Source organism: Coturnix japonica, chromosome 2 (genome assembly GCF_001577835.2).
Source record: "Coturnix japonica isolate 7356 chromosome 2, Coturnix japonica 2.1, whole genome shotgun sequence".
NCBI lineage: Eukaryota > Metazoa > Chordata > Aves > Galliformes > Phasianidae > Coturnix > Coturnix japonica.
The window spans coordinates 123,512,755-123,535,151 of NC_029517.1; the positions used below are offsets into that span (position 1 = coordinate 123,512,755).

General features: G+C 45.0%; 1 protein-coding gene across 1 annotated transcript in view; it reads right to left on the reverse strand.

The window, feature by feature from the left end:
• SNTB1 (syntrophin beta 1) overlaps positions 1 to 15,510 on the reverse strand; it is a 100,836-nt gene extending 85,326 nt beyond the window's left edge. Inside the window, exon 1 of the mRNA XM_015856228.2 lies at positions 14,942 to 15,510. Coding sequence (XP_015711714.1) covers positions 14,942 to 15,467 — 526 coding nt within the window. The 5' untranslated portion in view covers positions 15,468 to 15,510. The remainder of the gene's footprint in view (positions 1 to 14,941) is intronic.
• Positions 15,511 to 22,397: the final 6,887 nt, after the last annotated feature.

The window sequence follows — 22,397 nt, forward strand, 5'->3', positions numbered from 1 at the left end:
ACAAGTTGCTGCACTTCAGATCCCCTTCTCCCTTAATCCAGATCAGCATCAGCACTTCAACATGCCAGTTCCTGTCTCAAGCACATCAATGCTTTGCTCCTGGGCACAAACTCGTCTGCCCATTTTCTTGTCCAGGGTAGCTGGGGATCCAGTCTTCTGTCTTTTGTCTTTCTCTTCAACTGAAACATCACGTCTTCTGCTGGCAAATCAACCCAACCTGTGCTCAGGATAGACAATTTTAACCTCTGCAGCATTTCCCACTCCCATACACAATCCAGGACACATCCTATATGAAAGACTTATATCAATCCTTTTTGAAGCAATACACAATTATATAAAAGAGGTTATATGCAAAATACAAAGCAGATGAGAAGCACACTTTAACTTGCAGGTGACACAGTTAACACTGGAAATTTGAGACCATCACATAGAAGTATAGCATCTTCAAAAAAAAAAAAAAAAGGGGGGGGGGAGGGGCGAGGGGGTGTATTTAACAGTAGCACCAAATTGCAATACTAAGAGAGATACTGGCCCAGCTCCATTACCAAGTGTCTGAAGTTGATTTTTCTGGGCCCAGATTTCGTTCATTACATGTTGGCAATGACAAGACAAGCCTCAGTATGATGAGTGCAATTTCACAATAGCTTTACACAGACGTGGAACACGAGTTGTCCTCTAAAAAGGACCTGAAGTGACTCAAGCTTTCCCTGACGCTGTTGCCATGCATGCAGACCAGCCTGGAGACCTGGCCCAGAAAGAGCAATTGTCAAAGCTGAGCAGTGGGGGCAGGAATGAGCCACCAAGGCCAGGAGGAGGGCAGGAAAGTCCCTCTCAGCTCAAGCTGGACTTTCATGGTTTCATCGCTGAAGACAGCTCATCTCCCTGCATTCCTCCTCCAGCCTCAGCACTTCTGCCTTGTGCTGGAGTCCTCTGCTCCCTTTTACCAGCTTGTGAGTCTGCTCTGCAAGCTCCAACTCTGACAAAAACAACAAGCACTAGAGATGACATCTTTTTTGGAGCATTCCATTAGCCCACATCATGTAAAAAAAATCTGCTTCTGGCATGGCATTTCATGCAGTGAAATTAGGGCAGCTATGAAGATGTGCACTGCACCACAGGGATGGGCTATTCTTATGCAAGCATTTTGGCCAAGACCAACACAGAACGCAATTACACGCTAATATTCTCCAACAGAACATATGCCTCTCTATAGTACTTTCAGCAAAGATACACAGCATTTTTTGCTCTGGAGGCCACATTCCGCTCTGCACCAATTCTTTGATTCCTTCAAAATTCCAGCCTAGAGATGTAACCAAGTGAGAACTGAGAAATAAAGAACAAGTTACAAAGAAAAAAGCTTCAAAAACATTACAGAGATCTGTGTCGTCTGACATTAATCACCTACAAGATGACACTGGCAGCCCATCCAGTCTCCCTGTAGCTGGTGAGGAGGCAGAGCGGCATCTCTTATATTATATATATAATATATATATTTCTTTAAAAAGGATATATTTCTTTTAAAAAGGAATATATATATATTGTTATATATATATATATATATATATATCTTCTTTCAACCAAAATCCCAAATCAGTTTGACGATGCTTCTTTAAGAAAAAAGCCCACATCTTGCATATAATCCCTCAAAATGAAGTCAAATGCCTTTTTACAGCTTGACGGAAGCCTAGATTAAAATTTCATTTTGTATAGCCTCTAGCTTTTCCTCCCTGTTAAAGTACACTCCCTGTTAGCATGTTGCAAAGTTACTCAAGAACTTAAAAAAGAACACATTGGGACTTTGTACCTCACCATTTTATGAGCGTATTTCCACTCTGTTTTCCCCTCTACAGCATGGAAGTCAAAAACTATGACCCAGAAGCCAACATGACATCTAACCAGGCCTCAAAAGAGGTCTTACCTGGCTTTATTTTCCGAAGCCCAGCCCACAAGCAGAGAGAAGCAGCAAAGGAACACTCTCCAACAAGTGAATTAGAGGAGAACAAAAAGAATGGGCTTTGAACGAAGAGTGGACTAGCAATAGAAACACTGCATGCTTTGTTACAGATAGCTTAAGGCCAGCTAATCTTGGTAGCTGGTACCAGGCTGAAGGGTGAGGACAGGCAGTGCCAGGTGACGCAGAGCTGCTGACCAGTGCTCTGAATGGCAATGGCTTATGAATGTCCTCTCCTCTTCTCATGAGGAATTCAGGTAAAGGTATAACAAGCCACACCAGCAATACTGCAAAAGCCCCAAAACTTCTTGATTCTCTATTGCTGAAGATAGGAAATGCTACAAAATACACCATGCTTGGTAAAAATTGTGAATTAAGAACAAGAATGGAAAACCAGCATGTGAAGCTCCTTGAGCAGTCCTGTGATGCAGCTGAAATCCTCTATGGCCGATGTTAAACTTGGTCAAATAAAGCTCAACTGTTCAACTGCCTGCAGGATGGCTGGTTTTAGCACTGACACAGAGAAGGCACTTGTCTTGCACTCGCTGACAGACAAGCCACAAACAGCCGGTGGTTCTGGGTCAGACCCCCTTTTGCCCATTCCCTTGGAAAGAAGAGGGGTGTTTGTGCTCGGGACACAAAGCCCACTCTGTTGCAGACTTGGCTGTGGGCCTCCTGCCTGGCTCCAGCCACTGTGCAGGATGGAGCCGAAGGGGGAAAAAATGGGGAAAATGCATGAGACATCCCATCTCCCCAGTAACTGCCCATATAAAGCATAATCATTTTTATACGTCGTGCTTTGAGAGCACTTACATGAAGTGCTCATCCAAATCTCAAATGTATAAACTGGAGTTTAATTGCTATATTTGACACTACCACTCTTTAAAAAGAAATTAAGCAGGCCTACATTTTTTCCAGTGGAAAATGCTACGATCTGCAGAACAGTACTTCTCTCTTTGGCTACTGTACCATTTACTTGCTTGTTTTGGTGTGGCATATGTTCAGAAGAAGGAATGCTAATAAAAATGTTCACACTTCTTCTTTTCACCTTGAACTTTCACAGGCTCAACAGCAACAGCTTTATTTGGCTTAATCAGCACTCTCATGCCCACAGTAACGGGAATATAGAACCATGGGTCCTCCTCTTGCCTAGCCTTACCCAATCCTATCTCCAGTGAAAACAGTTCAGACATTTAGTCTTTGCAAAGGTCATCTGAATCAAAGCGGTAATGAGATTGGGGGTAAAGAGAGAGAGGGACACACTGCAGCCATGGTGCACAGACGTGCATTTCCAGGCGTGGAGATCTCCTGAGCTAACCCACACTCTCAAGACCTCAGACACAAAACACAGCATGCTGTAGTTTACGTGGTGTCAGTTACATTACCACTTCTGTCACCTTTCAATCACTCTTTAAACTGCAGTTGCAATTTTGCATATCTTCTGAGATAAAGAAAATCATCAAACCTGGCTGCCCGCCAGGCCATCAGGAACCTGCCTGGACACAGCCCTCAGCCCAGCAGGAATCTGCCAGTGTTCAGGTACACCGAGCAGCCAGCAAGCTAACATTTTCTTTATGCAATTACTAGTCCAGCTACAACTGCAGATTTTCCTGCATAATCAGGCTGATAAGCATCAAACTTTTACAGCTGCTGCCTCATATCCTAAATGATGCCATTGGAAGACAGAAAAAAGGTGAATGATGCCCAGAAAAATCAGCATTATGATGTAGGGACAGGGAGAAGATGGACAGAAAGGTTCAAGTCTTGATGCACACTGCATCCCAGAGTATTGTTTAATGAACTATTATAACACAAAGTGACTGTGACTGCCGAGTCTGTTTCACAACACCTTTATTCATTGGGTTTTGTGGAGTGGGGTGGGAGGAAGAAGCAGCTGGACAGGTGGTGGAGGGGCAGTGTGGATCGAGCGCACTGGGAAGGCCACACCATTGCACATGGCCTCACCCAAACCACTTGCAAGCACCTCTTTTAGCTACACAGAAAGCATATTTATAGTCAAGACAAATTTATTTTCTCATAGAACAATTAAGTTAATCTGCATAGCATTAATAAGAAACAAATTCTGCACTGCATATGAACAAATGCACGTATAGCATGCAAGCACACTCATGGTATACACTGCATGTGTATGTACAATTACAGCTTGTGCCCACTCAGTACTGGTGATTGAGCTAATAGCTCTGCCTAGGTCAGCTCTGGAGCTAAACAGCTACATTTAAAAGCATTCTTTAACCAGTAACAGGCAAACAAACAAAAACAACACAAAGAGTAAATAAACAGAATAATGCATCTCGAATTCCCCCACAGAATTCATTTCTCATCCTTTAAGTTCTCATTAACACTTCTTGATTCATTCATACACGCATTCATATGCAGCTCCACACTTTCTTCAGCAGAACAAGAGCTAAAAAGGCGGTGTACCTGCAGTGAAAGTCTAATTTAATTTACAGTTGCATTAAGATATTATTAAAGTTACATCTGGAATATCTATTTAAGGCACATTTTAGAGACTTGAAAGGTTTCTTTTTCTTCATTTCCCTCTGTATTCAAGGTTTCTACCATGAGCTTCACAGAAATAAAGCAGCACAACCCCATAACTATGAGTAATTGAAAAGATCAAACATAAATGCATTACAGGAATTTGTGTAATACATCACTGGTGACTTCTCCACTAGAAGACTACCTGTCTTGGCTTGTACCAAATATAAAGCCTTATCCACTTTCTACAGTGTGTGTATTGATAGAAAAAGAACAAAGTGAGTTAGGAGAACAGCGTATCTAAATACTGCACTGAGTCAGTCAAAATTTTTAGTCATGAAAATTTCCTTTTGATAAACATGACATGGTTGCAGAGATTTTCCAGGAGGAGAATATACACCGGTAATTTTCTGCTACTGCACTCAGAAAGTTCTAGTTTGAAAAGTTTTTAATAACAAGTCCACGTTAACCTTTTGAAGCAAATCGTTTTCTTTTTAAATATAAAATGCCATTTCAAGTCAAACCATCATATAGACTCCTGCAGAAACCAGTGTATTCTTTTCAAGACAACCCTCCCTTCTGTCCCTCAGAAATGAAAAGTTATTTGTTCCTCAACACTTTTTTAAGAGAGTGAACCTCGAAACCCTTCTAAGGTTTTAATACTATTTATGCACACACACAGAAAGCTCTGGCAGCACCTGAATGAAAGCTAACATATTTAACACTAACATTTCAATGTATGCCCAGCAGAAAACTTCAATATATATAAAATAAGATCAACAAAGTGTGGTCCTACCAAAGCAGTCCTTACACAAGCAAATCCCAAAATCAATTTAAGTTTATTTTTATAGGGTGAAATTTATAATATGCCTAGACACACTATTTATTTTCTCAAGGCTTCACAGACAAAGTGCTGCTCTTTTACTACTCTATCCCACATGTTTATTAAAATAGATATAGCACAGTGAAAGGAAAACATAAAACTGATGGAGGATCATTTTCAGTTCCAGGGATATTTTATAAGCCATCTCTCAAAACCTCAATTTATGGCTTTCTTTAATGGAGCCTTTCAGGGTTGATTTTAATGCATTAAGTGGAAATTCCACCAGTTTGTTACTGCAATGTTTTCTTTATGACCTGCCCTCGTAGATCACATACGTCTGGTTTATTTATACAGACAGCCGCTCACTGAATTGAATGGGAACTTCTTAAAACTAGCTGCTTTCACTTGCACTCTTCCTGAATTAAAACACTGTTTTCTTTTATTGCCTTTTTGGCTGGACACTTATCCAGCATTCCACAAATATAAAGACTGAAGTTACTCTAAGCTTTTTTAACCTTTATTAAGGCAGGAATACAGATTTCCTTCCCAAGACTAGACAAGAGCCCTGTCTATAAGCATCTTGGCAGCAGCTTGCAACCTGACAGCTACTGCTGAGAAGAGAAGGGCACCAAACACCCTGGGATCAGCAGAGGCAGCATCTGTAGCATCAAGAGGTTTGTTGGAAGATTTCTGTGCTGCTCCTGTCTCTCCCCACCAGCTTGCTCAGGACTTTCTCAGCTGTCTGAAGAATTTGTGCTACATGAATACTTTGACAGGTTGTTTAGCAGTATCTAATTTCTAAATGGGCGTAATTTAGGCAAATCATAGTAATAACACCTGGAGCTTTTCACAAAGAGCTTGCTGTCATCATCTGATTCTTTCCAGCTTGACGCTCGCATCCTTTCCCTTTCATTAACTATATCTTTTTCAGTTTGTTCAATGAATCTTGCAAGCATCCATGTCTCTTGCTATGAAAGACACTTTCCAATGGTGCACTACATGCAGCACAGAATCAGGACAGCCTGCCATGCCATCCTCACACCATAGAGATAACATCACCTCTTCCAGCCACTGCAAAACCTTGTCAGCCTAAAGAGGGTACAGCCACACTGGCCACAATTGCATACAATCACATGATCACAGAACCATAGAATGGTCCAAGTTGGAAGCAACCCACAAGCATCACTGAGTCTAATTCCTTGAGTTTATACATGAGTATTTAAAAATTAGATCAATGACTAAAGGCAGTGTCCAAACACTTCCTGAACTCCATCAGCTTGAGGGTGTGACCACTGCCCTTGGGAGCCTGTTCCAGTGCCAACAAGAATTCCTACAAGAATCCTGATGTTTCTGTTAAGACACCTCTATCCCAGCCATGCATTGCTGATGGATGTCATGCAACAGGATATTCTTCCGCTGCCTAAGACAGGACAAAGAGGCCAAAAGGGGCAGAGAGATACTACGCTCTTTAGCAAATAATGCTAAGTTAGAAATCCTCCTTTTTATGTCTAAAGCATCCCCAACAAACTGTAAAGGTATAGAGGGAAAATTAAAAAAAAAATAATAATAATAATTTAAGCAGCAAGCACTGAAGGCAAATCCTACTTATCTCATTCCTGGAAAACACTCCTGAACATCCAATAATTAAATCCCTCCTTTGGCTTCAAGTCAGTGACAGAAGGCTCCTGCTGGCTCCTGCCAGCACCTGCCCAGCAAGAGCAAGACCAACAGGAAGCTGCTAGGAGGGCCATTCGCGTTGTCTGCCATCTTCCTGCCAGCTTCACCGAGGGCTCAGCCCTCCTGCCAGGCAGTTTTGAACTGACTAAATCTTAAACTCTGGGATAAACAGATAAACTCTTAATGTCTGAGCTAAAACTATTAGCTTATAAGCAACCTCATAAGCCACACTCTGGATAACACTAAAACACTCCAGCATCTTTACGTTCATGCAGCTGTCTCTTTCTCCCCTTGCAGAACTTGAGCAAAAACAATGTCAGAACAGTAAGTCATCCTGGAAACAGATATTACTGAAATAACTGTTGTCAGACAGCAGTGGAGATACACTGTTTCTATGGTATATCTTTCAATACTCTCTCACAGCTACTCGATAATGTTAAAAGCCAGAATTGTTATTACACTGTCAAAATTTGCCTATGGCAAACAGCATAAAGTGTAACTAATGGCTGTACTTCCCTGTAAGAGTACAGGACGCCAACAAGCAGTCACAGGAGGTCGTATAATTCTATTGGAAGAAATCAGCCAAGTTGTGCCTATTTTGCTAGAAGGGGATGTATATACCAATACTGGGTTTTGGGTTTTTTTTTGTTTTTTTTTTTTTAAATTTGTTTTCATGATTTATGTAAATACACGTTTGTAACTTTCTGACACTGGGAAAAAGGATCCTGCCTCTCAGATACTTAATGCCATAGCACTAATTTCACTAATTTTTCCTAATTTATGCCGTTAAAATGAACAGAAGCTTTCCACACGTACATTACTCACGTGTGTGATGTCTGGAGCAGATCTACTCCTCGACTGCATCCGAAGTTCTTAACCAAAACATCCCTGAACAGTGAGGAAATAAACATCGCTGAAGCCGTATTTTCAATGACTTTTAGAGCTGTGCCAACAAGCATGACTTCCAGCTTTTCAGCAAAAAAACTGCATAACATTTTCAGAAGGAGTGTGCCGTATGTTAATCATTTCTAATCAGAGACAGTTTCTCCACATCTACCGTTCTGGCTCATTTCCTTACAATTAGGAACTCCATTTTCCCCCAATTGCTACAATACAGATGTGCTACTTTGGCAGTGACCTACTGAGTTGTGCCCTTAGCATGCGCACAGTGAGAGCCATAACCAGTTCAGCGGTTCATGTTCTAGACAGACAAAATTAAAGCCAGACCACAACAGAAGTGTACAGTAGCAGCAGTCAGAAATTCACGTCTGCCAAATAGTTATTCAGAAATTATGTCCCTCAATTTAATTTAGATGAAGGAGCAAACCTAACCCAACAGCAAGGCAGCAGCTAGCAGTGAAGGTATTGAAAGGATTATTCACAGTTGATTAAACCTTTTTGTAAGCAAGTTTGATAACTTATGCTCTGGGGGAAAGTACACTTTGGTAGCTGAGTGGATGGTGCACAGACCTACTCCATCCTTTCCCAACTGCTCCTGCAAGCAGACTTTTGTGCTGTACTTCATTACTCAGCGCTGCAGGACTCTCAGACTTCGTAGGATGCTGGATGGCTGTAATTGCAGTGAATTCACCTTCTTAAAAAAAGTGCCCAGCACAGAGGCCAAGAGATGTGTTATCTAACTTTAAAGCAGGGAGACCAAGCCTCATAGAACAGTTTTCTTGATCCTGCAAAACAGTAACTGACAGCAATCTATTTAAGAGCATGTGGTGACACACTGGAACAGGTTACCCAAGGAGGTTGTGGATGCCCCATCCCTGGAGGCATTCAAGGCCAGGCAGGATGTGGCTCTGGGCAGCCTGGTCTGGTGGTTGGCAACCCTGCACATCGCAGGAGGATTGAAACTGGATGAGCTTTGAGGTCCCTTTCAACCCATTCTATGGGTCTGTGATTCTATGAAGAAGGCTGACACACCACTTCCAACATGCAGCACGTGACATGCAGCACTTTCCAGTCTCTACATCTCTTGTAGTTTCTCACAAGCCTCCCTAGCCCAAATGAAACATCACTGCTAACATGTTTGCATGTCATCTTGTAGTGATGCTCCTCAAGGAACATCCTGAACCCTGCCACTCCCTGGCATTTCTTCCCATCCCTACAAAACAGGCAGCTTATTCCTGTTACGCTAGCTGTATCCAATCCACCACAACTCTGTGTTTCTCCAGTTGCTGTTAAAAACAGATGTACTGGTAAAGACCCTTTGCCCAGACACAGCTTATGCTGACAGCAGGATTTCTTTCTGTTCGGCACAGTTCAAAGTTTGGAGTGGTAACAAAACCAAGCAAAAAGAGCAAAGCTCATTTCACACCAGCTAAAGCTGCTGTGTTGAGAGTAACAGGGAGGTTGGGAGGTGGTTAGAGATGAATCTAACTCATCTCCACCCACCATATCCAGGCCAGCACCACAGTGTTAAGTAGGCTACTCACAAACCCTTTTGCAGCCTGTAAAATGATAATCTAATTTAAAGACTTTCTATGTCCCCATAAATCACAGCTACCATGCATTCTTCACCACCTATTTTTCTGAAAGGCCTGAAGAACTATTTCAGACTTAAAAAGCCAGTATCCTGTACATAACCCGGACACCTTTGTTCCCACATCATTTTCTTCATTTACATATACTATTGCTCTCTTGAACTAGTGTTTCCTCCAATTTCCCTTCTACTGAAGTAGCTGTACCATTCTAACAAGTAGCCATGGAAACATAATTTTGCAGAATAAAGTGCAAAATAATCCTATGATCAGAAATCTAAATTAGAAGAATTGAATGGAAATAACCTGTTCTTACATCACGGAAGTAAGTGACCACTGGAACAGATACAGAATAGATAAACTCCCCAGTGGTTATGAACTCTGACACACACAAATCAATGTTATAATTAAAATCCAATTTACAGATAAGTTATAGGAGATGCTTCACACCATGGGTTTTAAAACAGTAAGATTAATAAATTAAAATATGCATATATATATATATATATATATACATATATATATATTCCAAACCTGTGTCTGAAAAACTACCAGCCTGTTGGGATCAGCACTTGTCATCATGCTACAAAGTACGCCATGTAAAACTGCACAGCAATGGAGCCTCCATTGGGCTGTCCCAAAGGCAAATTCTAGTTTGAATTATGGGAATGCATGTGGAGTGGGTGCTTCCCATCCACATGTGTTTGGACAGGGACGAGAACAGCACTATTCATGGTAACCCACCATTACCTATGCTTCTGGGAAGCTGGGAATGACCTCCAGCAAAAATTGTACCACGGCAATATTAAGGAGCAAACATTCTTCCATTAACTATAGTGAAAGCTTTCACCTTTTAATTTCATTCTGTCCAATGGTGTAAAGATTCTTTACAGAAGACAAAGTTTTCAGTTTAATTTTCCACAGAGATATTACTGCTAGGATTTTAGAACCTGTTTTTGGCTTCTTTTTTTCCTTACAGTGCTTAACAGGTACCTGGGCTCTGTATGTGCAATTGAATCCCGAATCCCCAGATGTATTTAATCTTCCGAGCAACCTTAAAGGAAACAGTCCTAAGCTCTAAAAAAGACTTATTCCCAAGATGCTGGGTGTGGGAGAACCTTGCCCCCAGCCCAAATAAATCCACAGCTGCCTTATTTTCTTTACAGTAACAGAGAAAGAGGGCTTGAAGCAGATTTACTGCAAAGAGGATGTACTGATTCTTATCTGTGAAAGGTGATACAGAGTGTCTGGACTGCTAAATTAGCCTGTAATCTAATCTAATCAATGGAAGACACATCGAGTGCTCCCACTCAAGCTTCCCCATCGGCTGCAGGCAGCCAAAGCAATCCAAACTGAGATTTGCAGAGACTGCTCAGATCAGCTATTGTTGAGAATGAGATTACCTTCTCCTTTACCTTTCAATTTCACTTTCAAGCAGATGCATGCCGAGGGCAACTACATGGTCTATGAAATATGATATGGCCTCTAAGTGCAAAGCATTTCCCTAACTGCATCTTTGCTGGAACAACAACAACATTAAAAAAAAAAAAAAAAAAAAAAAAAAAGAGTTTTCTCCATACATTTACTGGAACTGTAAGGAGTAACTATGCATACGATTTGCAGTCATTGAGATTTACAGCCGTGATTGTGGTGAGCAGTTGTGTGAGGTGGGCACTTGCTAAGCGTCCTGCACCTCATTTTCCCTCTGTACTTGCAAGGGACACATTTTCTTGGATAAATGATGTGTTTTAGCTCCCCTAAATCTCCTGCTGCCGGTACTTCACTGAAAGAAGCATGAAAATATAGATAGACAAACACAACTAACATGCCGCCCATGCCTACTTTGCACTTTGTCAACACACAAGTCATTCAGGCTATTGGAATCACTTTTTATCAACCACAAAACATTTCCAAAGGGGAGAACTGCTACAATTCTTACAGAAATACTGCTTGGAAAACAGCACGTGTTACTGCAGTGCAGAGCACACCACGCCTGTTCTGCTTTAAAGCTGTGGATTTCCTCCCAAAGGGTTGTAAAAAGTAACTATGGTCTACTGCCCATATGCTGGAACTCAGTACACTGGTGGCTGCGGCTCTGTGGGAGATTTCTGCAAACCAATAGAGGCTGCAAGAGCCTCATCTCAAGGGAGCTGTAGCCACTACCTTGTGATTATACTTGTTTAATTGAGAATTGCTTAAAACCAGTGAAAAGCTTTGCAACATCAGTAAGATGCTCCTTCTCCTGCTGCATACCTGCCACCACCACCATCAAAACCCTGTCTGAATGCTTTCAATGAGTTTGGAAGTGATTCTACTTACAAAGTATATCCTGAAGCCACCTAGCAAAAATAAAACATCTTTTTTCCTCCACATCCAAATACATCATGAAGGCCAAGGGGATCCTGTCTGACATTAGCACAGGTTCACTGATTTATATATATATATATATATATATATATATATATATAACTTTTTTCCACAAAACACATAGAGAATATAAGTAAAGCACAACCTGCCTGGTTCCTGAGCATGCCAAGGGACTGCTCTCATCTAGGATGCTTTGATAAAAAAGAAACACCTTTTGCACCTTGAGACTCACTTGAGTGTAACATGCTTCATACGGCATAAGAGGGGATGCTTGATTTTCCAAAGTGCTTATTTAAGAAGACCCAATTTAACAGAACCGTAGGGAAATCATATGTTCAAACAGGAGCTGCTGTGATAATTTAAGCTGCCTTCCATGCCTGCAAACAACATCCAGCATACAAGAAGGCTGCTTGGTCTCTCATGTAGAAAAATTCTTTATGCTCCCGAATGCTACAAACATCTCTCACAGACTGAACATCCAAAATCACAGCTGGGGCTGCATGAGCTGCCCTGTCTCCACTCTGAACTTGGGCTGTTCTGGGAGGCCAGCAGGAAATTAAACCCTGGGGGTAGAAGAGGTCCATCCCTGCAGATGAGGAGAAAGCAGTGTTTCTTAGAGCAGAAGTCCATCCTCATCACCTCTTGAACCTTCTGCCTCCCAGCAACTCCTGAGGCCGTGCTGCCTCCTGCATTATTACCCTTCCGCTTACCAAGTCCTACCTGCCTGCAAGACACCTCAGCCACACCAGTAAGAAGGACAATGCCACAAAAGGGACACGCATATTGTCACCAAGCACTGCCCTATCACCTAGCCCAGTGCCAGCCCTGCCTCTCCCCCGAGGGACTGCTGAGGGATTTCTGCTCCTGTAACCTCCCCCCCACCCCAGGAATGCAAGAGAGAGGACAGTTTAGTGCTGAGCTGGTAAATACCTCGTTTCACTGAGCAAGCAGTTTTAGAAGGATGCAAAGCCATGACGTCGGGTGCGCTGAGCCACAGCCTCAGAGCTGACCACTTCAGCATGCACAAAACCCATAAACCCTTTCCTGGAGATCACAACACCTTGGGTAACACTGCAATCTCCCCCTCACACCCTAACATCTGTCCCTCATGTGTAGCACCTCATGGTGCCTTTTCAAATTCTTTAAGCCCAAGTCAGCTTTTCTGCTCTGTGAGACACAAGCCTCTGAATCTCCTTGAAAACATGCATGTTATATTTTGGTAATACACAATGGCAGTGCCCTGCTAACCAGAGCAACAGCCCAGAGAGGAACTGTGCAGGGATTCACCCCAGCTCAGGGTGCTCCTTGTAATGCACAGCTTTCCAAGAAGTCGGGAAGCAGCACGTTCCTCTTGTCTGGGAGGTGAGGAAAAGCAACGCTCTTCCCTCCCGTACTTCAAAGGGGAAAAAATCTTCTGGCTATTCCTTCCCTTTATAGTAAAAAGACCATTTTAGGCTGTGCTACTGGAGAAAGGTCTCTGAAGTGGGAAACTGAATCCTTGGCTTACACAAGCCACTCAAGCAGAGGTTCACAGAATCCTAAATTGGAAGGGACCCCTACAGATCACTGAGTCCAACCCTAGCTGCACAGAGCAGCACCTCCTGGGGACACGCCGGAGACAATCCTGTATTTAGATATTCTGCTAAAACTGCAGAAGAAAACCAAGACAAATACTGCTTTCAGCACTGGAGTATTTTAAACATCTAAAGGGAGGACTACTGAAAGAGACTCTCAGTTTACAACTTACAAATTCCACTGCGGGAACAAGCACTGAAGCACATCAGCCTACACCTCCACGGAGCAAAGAAATGCAAGAAAACAGCTGCAGAGGCCAATGGAGCAAAGAGGAGTCGTCCCTGCTCAAACAGCTTCAAGTGTGCTCCTACCAGGAACAACTCAGAGTTTTTTAGCAGGCTTATGCAGCAGCAGCACAGTCAGGTGCTGTTTCCACAGGCAGCGTGCTGTGCGCTCCTCATTAGATCACAGCACAGGTCAGCTGCTGCTGGCCTGCACCCCGGGAGCCCCGCACTGTGCAAACAAACCAGTGGCACAATTCCGACATCACCGCTCCATTCAGACCTCAGTGAGTTTACATTAGGACTTCACAGGAATCTTTGCATGCAGTTAACAGGGAGGAGACATGGTTTGGTCATGGGAGCACAGGGCACGTGGTGGCCCTCAGCTTGTTAAAGCCTCACAGCAATCCCCGCACAGGTTTCACTGCAGTGTGGATGGCACTGAGCAGTTTCTCAGCAGCCAAAACCACAGATTAAATTTTCTCACCTCCCCCACCTTTACTGCACAGAACCACTTCTTAAAGCTTTTCCCATAACTTTGTGCCACAGTCAGTTGTTTGCAGCTGATGCTCATGTGTATCCCTGAACTGGCAGCAGCACTTCCTCTGCTTCTTAGAACATAAAAGAGACATGTGAAGAACTGTGTTTGAAGGTTACCTAATGCGCTGCTGGGATACCAAGGTAGGGGCACCCAGGGCTTGGAGGAAGGCATGGGGATGGCACAGTAGCACACTAAAAATGCCAATGACCTCTGGTTAAATGAACTTCTGGGCTAAGGTGCAATCACTTTATCAAACATATGCCAAGGGCACTGCTCAAGCTGTTCATTCTCTCAGGTCCAGCAACCACACAAATCCCGGGAAGAACACAAGGACTGCACGTCCATGATTGCCTCCCTCCTTATGAGCATGGTGTCCTGGGGAGTTATTCTGCCTCTGCTCAGCCCTTGCCAACAGTTGTTTCATGGACAACTCCCATACAACACATATACACACCATGCTCCAGACTCCGTTTCTAAAGCTGCTTCTTACCAAACTCAGTCATTCCCAGACACAAAACATTTGTGGGGATGGTTTCTGTGTCAGGAGGTACCAACAGCTTCCTCAGAGCCCACTCCCCCCGCCAAGGCCCGGTTCAGCCGCCGACTGTCGGGGCTCCGCAGTTTGGTCGCGCATCGGACGGCAGAGCCCCGACTCTGGCCGCTCTGCGGAGCCCCGACAGCCGCGCGGTGCCATCCGTGAGGCTCCGTCCCCGCGCCGTCGGGGTTCCCTACCGAAAGGGCGACCGGAGCGAGGCGCACGGAGCGGTCCCGCACCCCCCTCCGCCGGCAGCCCCGTACCTTCCAGCAGCACCTCCTTGCCGGCCCGCTTGAGTGCCTGCACCGCCTCGTCGTGGGTGGCATCCCGCAGGTCGGTGCCGTTGACGGCCAGGATGGCATCGCCCACGTAGAGGGCCTGGGTCTGGTCGGCCGCCAGCCCCTTGAAGATCTTGCTGATGAGGATGGGCATCTTGTTCTCCTTGCCTCCCTTGATGCTGATGCCCAACCCGCCCAGCTCCTGCTTCAGCACCTTCACGCAGCGCTTCTTGTTGGAGACGGCTTCGGGCACCTGCTCGGGGGGGTCGGTGAAGGCGGTGCGCACCGCCGAGCCCCCGCCGCCGCCCTCGGCTCCGCGGCACGCCGCCCCATCGCTTCCCAGCCCGTTGTGGGCCGCGCCGTCGGGGCGCTCCTCTCCGCTCAGCACCAGCGCCTCGCCGCCCAAGTTGGCCAGCACTTTGTGCCAGCGCTCCCGCACCAAAACTTCCAGCCAGCCGCTGCGCTGCGCCCGGCCGCCCCCGCCGCCGCCGCCCGCCGCCGCTACCGCCATCTTAGGAGCATGCTGGAAGCGCCGAGTGACGGCACCCCCGGCACGGCACGGAGCGGCGGTACCGGACTTCAGCCGGGGGCGGTGAGCTCCCGGCGCGGCGGGGTGGGGCGAGGTGCCGCGGCCGCCCCCCCGGGGCCGTGCCTGGGCGGGCGCACCTGGCGGCACCGCCCGCGGAGCGCGACTCCGTGCGGGAGAGCGTGCGGTCGGAGGGTCCGGGAGCTCCGCGAGCTCCGCACTCCCAGCTCCGCTGGATGGGCAGCGCAGGGTGAGCGGCGGACCTTCCGCGTCCCGCCGTCGCCGTCAGAAGGCTCGACTTGGGCTGAAAGCCGCCGAGAGCGGGGCGGGGGCTCCCGGCTTGTGCGGAGGAGAAGCGTGCGTTATCCTATGACTTTGCACTCATGAGCGTCCCTTCGAGCTGAGCGCGTTTACCACCGAAGGGATCCACTGAGAGCAGTGGTGTCAACCCCTCCATCCCCTCCCACCTTTTGCCTCTCCGTTGTGTAGCAGCGAGGGGAATGAAAGCAGTGGGATAGAGGAGAGTAATAGTGCTATCGGCAGAGAAGCTTTGGCAAAAAATACAAGTTTATTTTTCTCAGTTGCTTCTCGTAAATAAACGGATTAACACAAATAGTTGGTACAGAGTTAGACTACTTCAGTTGGGCAATCAAACTTGCTTCGCTGCTTCGGTGGATGAAGATGGTAAATGATTTTCATGAACCCTTTTGCAAATTTTTAAACTTTGTCCTTTGTTTGCTACGTTTTAAGCCCCGTGAAGTCCAGTTCTGCAGTCTTTCCCGTGCTCTCTCTCCTCCTAGGATGCAATCTGGTGCCTGATGAGTAGCCTGAGTCCCCAACTCAGTTGTGAAAGTGGACCAAAAAGGTCACCCTGGCAGCTTTGAGGTGTCATCAGCCAGTCTGGGTGTGCTGCTCTGAAGCAGTGTCACTGCAGCCATTGAGAACACCTCAGTTTCCCCTCCATCCAGGATGGCTCCAACTCCTTGTCAGCTGGGCTGAAAACTACAGCAGTTCAGGAGCACTTGGCATGTGCCAAGTGAGAGAGGGAACGGCCTCAAGTCGAGCCACGGGAGATTCACATTGGATATTCAGAAAAGTTTATTCTCTGAAAGAGTGGTGAGGTGTTGGCACAGGCTGCTCAGGGAGGTGCTGGAGTCACTGTCCCTGCAGGTGTTGAAGAAACGTGGCACTGAAAGCTTAGTGGGTGTGGTGGTGATGGGTTGATGGTCAGCTTAGATCATCTTTTTCAACCATAATGATTCTGTGATTCTACACAGGAGCAGTGCTTTAAGGGGGGAAAGGGTTACACAAAATGCATTCCCTTGCCTCCAGCAGGCAGCAGAAGGAGGCCTCAGCCCTTGTGAGCAGCCTCACCCAGGCTGCCCAGGTGCCTCCTCCCCATAGGAATGCAAAACTGTGCCCAGGAAGAGCTAACCCCCAGGGGATGGGTTAACCAAGGATAGAGAGTGGGTGGAGGAAGAGTAGCATGAAGAGAGGTGTCTCCACTTCTTGTGTTAATTAATGCAAGGTGAAAAACTATAATTAAGTTTTCAGAGCTGTGAATCCAGAGTGAGAAGAAGAATGTCCTGTTGAACCTGAACAGGGCACCTAAGCCCCATAGCAGACTGGGCTGTAGCACACCCTTTTCCCCTTGCTGCCTAATTCAGGTACAATGCCCTGTTGGTTTTTTATGTCCAGTGACCAGGCCAAGCTATCAAACCAACCATTCTGTTACCCAAAGGATTAGCTCTAGCCAGTTTCTTTTCATGTCTTTCCTTTATGGATTACTAAAGAACCAGAGCTGCTGCTAATAGAAAGGTGTCACAAAGTATTTTTAAAGTATTTTCATAGAGTTTAAGAGAAGAAAAAGAGTCAAATAGTTTTTTGTCCTGCTATAAGAAGATAGTACATTAGGAAAAGGAAATGTTTAGTACCTCACCAGTCTTTTTCAGCACACTGTGTGCTTTGCTCTGCTTTCTGAGGGTGTCTGGTTGTCCTGTGGGGTTCCTCTGTACTGACAAGTGCTGTGTCCATGGCTGAAGCTCTGCTAGCACCAGCTGTTTTCATTTTCCATTCCAGCAGAGGTAACTAATAGAATTTCCCAGGGCCAGACTCCTATATATGGGTCACTGGTATCAAAGAGGTTTTATGGCAGTGTTCATTGCTTCTTTCTCCTTGTCCACCATGGAGCTGTAAGAGAACACACATGTCATTTGAATCTTGGAAAGAAAAGCTAGGAGATGATAGTGTATGGGATGCTAAGGTATAGACCCAAGGCAGACAGTCCCCAGGTTGTCTCCCAGCCTTGGGGCAGCAGGATTGGTAGCTGATGTATTGCTTCTTTATCCTGAGATGTTCAGGCTCCAAATTTTCCTGGTGTATCCAAGTGTTTCTGAGCCCCAAGAATGCTTTCTGGCTGTGGACTAAGCCAGGGGGAGGAAAGGATGCCTTAAGACTTCTCTCTTGGTAGCCCAGCTGACAGTGGCTCCTGGAATATAGGATCATGCAGCAGGACCAGGAACAGAGAATGACAGGAACAGTATTAGGTCGAGTGTGCAGCTGTTGAATGGTCAGGTTTGTAAACAGAGAAACCTGTTAGTGCAAGCTTGACTGTTGTTTTCTAGTGGTTTTCAGTAAATGGATGAGTCCAGACTCTTCATTTCAACTTCCCCCAATGGCCGAATGTCTGACACAGCCTACAAATGCCCACCTTACAGTCATACTGTGCAGTGTAGTTGTATGCCTAAGCAAGGGGAATGGCTTGCATTCGGGAAGAAAAATATAGGAAAAGCAACACCAAAATGGTTGTAAGCATGGTGCTAAGCATGTTCTTCAGGCTCAGCTTTGAACAGAGAGACATGCTGCAGTCTGCCTGATGGAAGTGTTTTCTCCTCCTGTTTTCAGGCAGAGGTCAGCATTCACATCTTATGTAAATAAATTGGCCTCCTGACAGCAAAAACATTGCAAGGCCACATAGACAGGCTCACTGCTCAGACAGCAGCGCAGGGAATGCAGCTGCCAGGCAGAGAAGGTGGAGACGTGGAGATTCTTTCTATAGCTGGGACTGTCTGTGCTACTTTGTAGCAAAGGTAATAATCCCGGAACTGTGGGGAGATACTCGAATCTGTCTAGAATTGCAGTTCTTCTTTTCACATTGCCAGTGTAACAGCAATCAGTCAATGTCAGCTCTTCTCAAATTCCTTTGGACTGGAAACAGGGTTGTGATCCTTGAATGCATTTCAGGTGACAGAGGTTAGGCTCAGTCAGGTCTGGATAAAATAATGACGTTCCCATCTTGTTGCCCTGACACCAACCAGCTCAGTAGATGGATCTAGATGGGAAGGAGGTCTAGTGTTAGAAGTCCAGTGCTGGAAACCTGACAAGTAATGAGAGCTGGAAGGGAGTCCAGTTCCTCCAGTGATTCTAAACATTGCAGCAGCCAAGTTTAAGGAAGTCTGAGAAACGTGCCTGGACTAACCTTATGCATTCCTCCACGGCAGCCCCTCCTATGTGTAAGCATGCTGGGATGCAACAGAGCAGACTCCAGCCCTGGTGCAATGTTCCCATTGCATGGGGGGAGTCATCCCTCACTTGACTGGAGTCATACCATCTCTGGAGGCATTCAAGGCCAGGCTGCTGGGCAACCCTGCCCATGGCAAGAGAATTGGAACTAGATGATATTTAAGGCTCCTTCCAACATAAGCCATATTTGTATTTAATGATTCTATGATACACTGCAAAAGGCATTGCTGGTGGGGGTCCAGCAACCTGCTTAATCTCTTTGGGGAATTCACCCTATCCTCAGCACTGAGGGAATCTATTGGCTTTAAAGCCAACATTCAGGAATCATTGCTCACTGGTGCTGGCAGGGTAATGGAGATGTCAAGAATGCCTGAAGACCTTCATAATCAGGAGGTTGCATAGTGGATTATTTTTGAAACTATGAAAGCATTGTTTTTCTTTTCCTTGTTTGAAGCTATCCAGGATTTTGCGCACATCACAGCATGTAAAAATAAAATGAACGCGTAGCTGTTTGCCAGCAAACACTTTGTGGATTCAGTGTTTCAAAGCAGGAACCTACTTGTGCCTACATGAAAGAAATGTGTGTGAAATCTGTATGTGCACCTACCTGAGTCACGTGCTAATTAGGCAAACTGAGTAAGTGTTCCCACAGCCAAGGAGCTACGGGCCAGGCTGTAAATGAGCACATTTCTATTCTGCATATACAACTCTGGCACAGGTTAGCACAGAAGCGGGTGCCAGGAAGTATTCAGGTTTCTTGTGCGCACAGATCTTGGGTTAGCTCTTGCTCCTGTGAAAATGACTTTAAAAGAGACAGGATCAAGCCCAGAAACCTAGAAATGTTTGCTTTGGCTGCAGGCAGTTCTGTGGAAGAACTGAAACTAACAAACTCTAAAAATAAAGGTTTGTAACTACAGTGCTGCCACTATAACAAAGTAGAGGTTTTCCTTTCTCCAGACCCCTTTTCAGTGCATTAGTTTCTTTGCTAATTTTTATTCCAAGTTTGTTTGATTCTGTCAATTTGCTGTTTCTTAATTTTGTTTTTCCATCTTGTCTACTAGTCTCTCCCCACTCCTAATACTGAGCACAAGGTGTTTTAAATGCCAGGATCAGAGTTTTACAGTAGTTCTTGAGCATGTATTAAATAATGAGGAGAGGAGGTGATGGAACTCCAGATTTCTTCCATCATGCCACAGCTCTATTTTACTTTTAACCTGTTTTTTGCAAACAAGTTAATCTGGTTGGGTGCTAAAACAAATAAAACATTCTGGCCACCTTGTTCCTTCTTGTTCTTAACCTATTTTTCTAATATGGCATGGATGTGATATGCTGTATGTTATAACCATGCAGCTCTGACCCCACATCCCGAAGGCTTCATACTTGCATCCTACACCCATCAAACCCTGTGTGTGGCTACAAGGCTCATGTGGAGATCCCCAGCCTCTCTTCCACTCATGCTGTACCATCTGTTGAGCATTCTGTTCACGAGATCTCCAGGCTCTTCCAGCCATGAGAACTCTTGTGTGATCTGCTGCTTATTTGTGCCCCAAAGGGCAAATATTTGTGCAAAGGAGCTGGGCTAGTAAAGCTAGTTTGTCCCTGTGGTGTGCCTTGGCATCTGACCTTACCCTTGCACATGTGAATTAAGTTCATCTTTCTCCTTTCCATTGTACTCCTGGGACCATCAATCAAGCTGATATAGTAGTAGGAAAAAAAGTTGGTCTGCTAGGGCAGAAGGCAAATAAGAGAAGGGTTTCTGATTTGGAAAGAGACGGTTCTCCAAGGCTGGTCTAGCAAAGAGGATGTTGAACTCAGGCTATGACCCCAGCACAGATTCATCTCCCAGGAGCAGCCTCAGGCACACGAGAAGGGAGCAACATGATCTTGGTGGTCTAAGGCTCTCTATGAGTCTCTGGGGACTTCCCTAAGACCTTAGCAAGGCCTCATCTACCTACCTGTCTGTTCAGGAACAATAGTTTGATACCCCAAAACCCAAGAGAGATGGATGTCCAAAGTGTTCTTCCAAAGCATCTTGCTTCTTCATCCACATTGCTAGACAAGACAGAGAGGTCAGGCAGCCTCTGAGAATAAAGTTACCACTGAGACATTGGGAACAGTGCTGTTCACCTTCAGGTCCTATAAAACGCTTCTGTACTTTTTTCATGTGTTTTTGATTTTCCATTTGAGCTCTGCAGGCATACAGATCCTCCATGTGCTTCAGATGATGTCTGTGCTCTTTCTCTCCTTGAAGCTTTGTAAATTGTGTACAGGTCCAGGGAGGGCAATGAAAGGATCATCTCAGAGAAGAGAGAATTACCTTAGCTGTATTTTTGTTACTTGGATGCTTCTTGTGAGAAGATACACAGCTACAGTGCCTGCAGTTAACGAAGAAGGGAACTACTACATTCAGGGGCATGCCAGCAATGTGCTCATTTGCCAAGATCAATCTATCAGCTGTGAAGGAAACACTGAAAATGTCTTTTTTATTGTGGTGTTGGCAGTCAGATGTAGCTTTTCCTGAGCAGGACTCATCTGAAAGAAAACTAGAGCCAGCCCTAAGGAAGCCATAGGAAGTGCGTGAATTAGGGTAGAAGCAGATATTTTAAACACAATAGATCTGTTCACCACTGAGATTTTCAAATGGACCTGTACTTTTCTTAAATCACAGATTTTTACAGGTAAAAATACTGCTTTTGCTAATCCATTGTTCTCTATACATTAATGGGCACAGTAACATAGACTTAATAAAGTACTTTGATTTTTTTATCTCTCCTCTCCTCTCCTCTCCTCTCCTCTCCTCTCCTCTCCTCTCCTCTCCTCTCCTCTCCTCTCCCTCCCTCCTGCCTCTCCCTCTTCCTCTCCTCTTCTTTCTCCTCTCCTCTCCTCTCCTCCTCCTCTCCTCTCCTTCTCTCTCTCTCCTCTCCTTATCCTCTCCCTTCCTACCTAACCTGGGTACATCCCCTTGCCACTGTCACTGCATCTACCCAACTTGACCCAACCACCACTGCACCTACCTCTTCTTAGACATGAAACTCCTAATGATAAGAGCTTCCGTTTCCATATTTGCTCCATCTGTTATATACTGGATCTGTTATATGACTAATACATATAGCATACAAAGCAAATACATCTACTTTTATTTATTTATATAAATGTATTGTGTATATTCAGTTCCCCCCTGCTCTGAATAAAATCATATTTAGCATGGCACATATTGAACAGTTTTCTGGCAGGATGGAATAAACTGAAGTCTTTAAAATCAGAGTCATGGTAAAGGCAAATTTTTTTGCATCTCTTTGAAAGTTCAGTCTTTTGGAAGGACTGTGCTGAAACACAGTGTTGGTGAAAAACTATTTCAAGGCTGATCTTTCAGAAGTACTGGATGTTTACGCA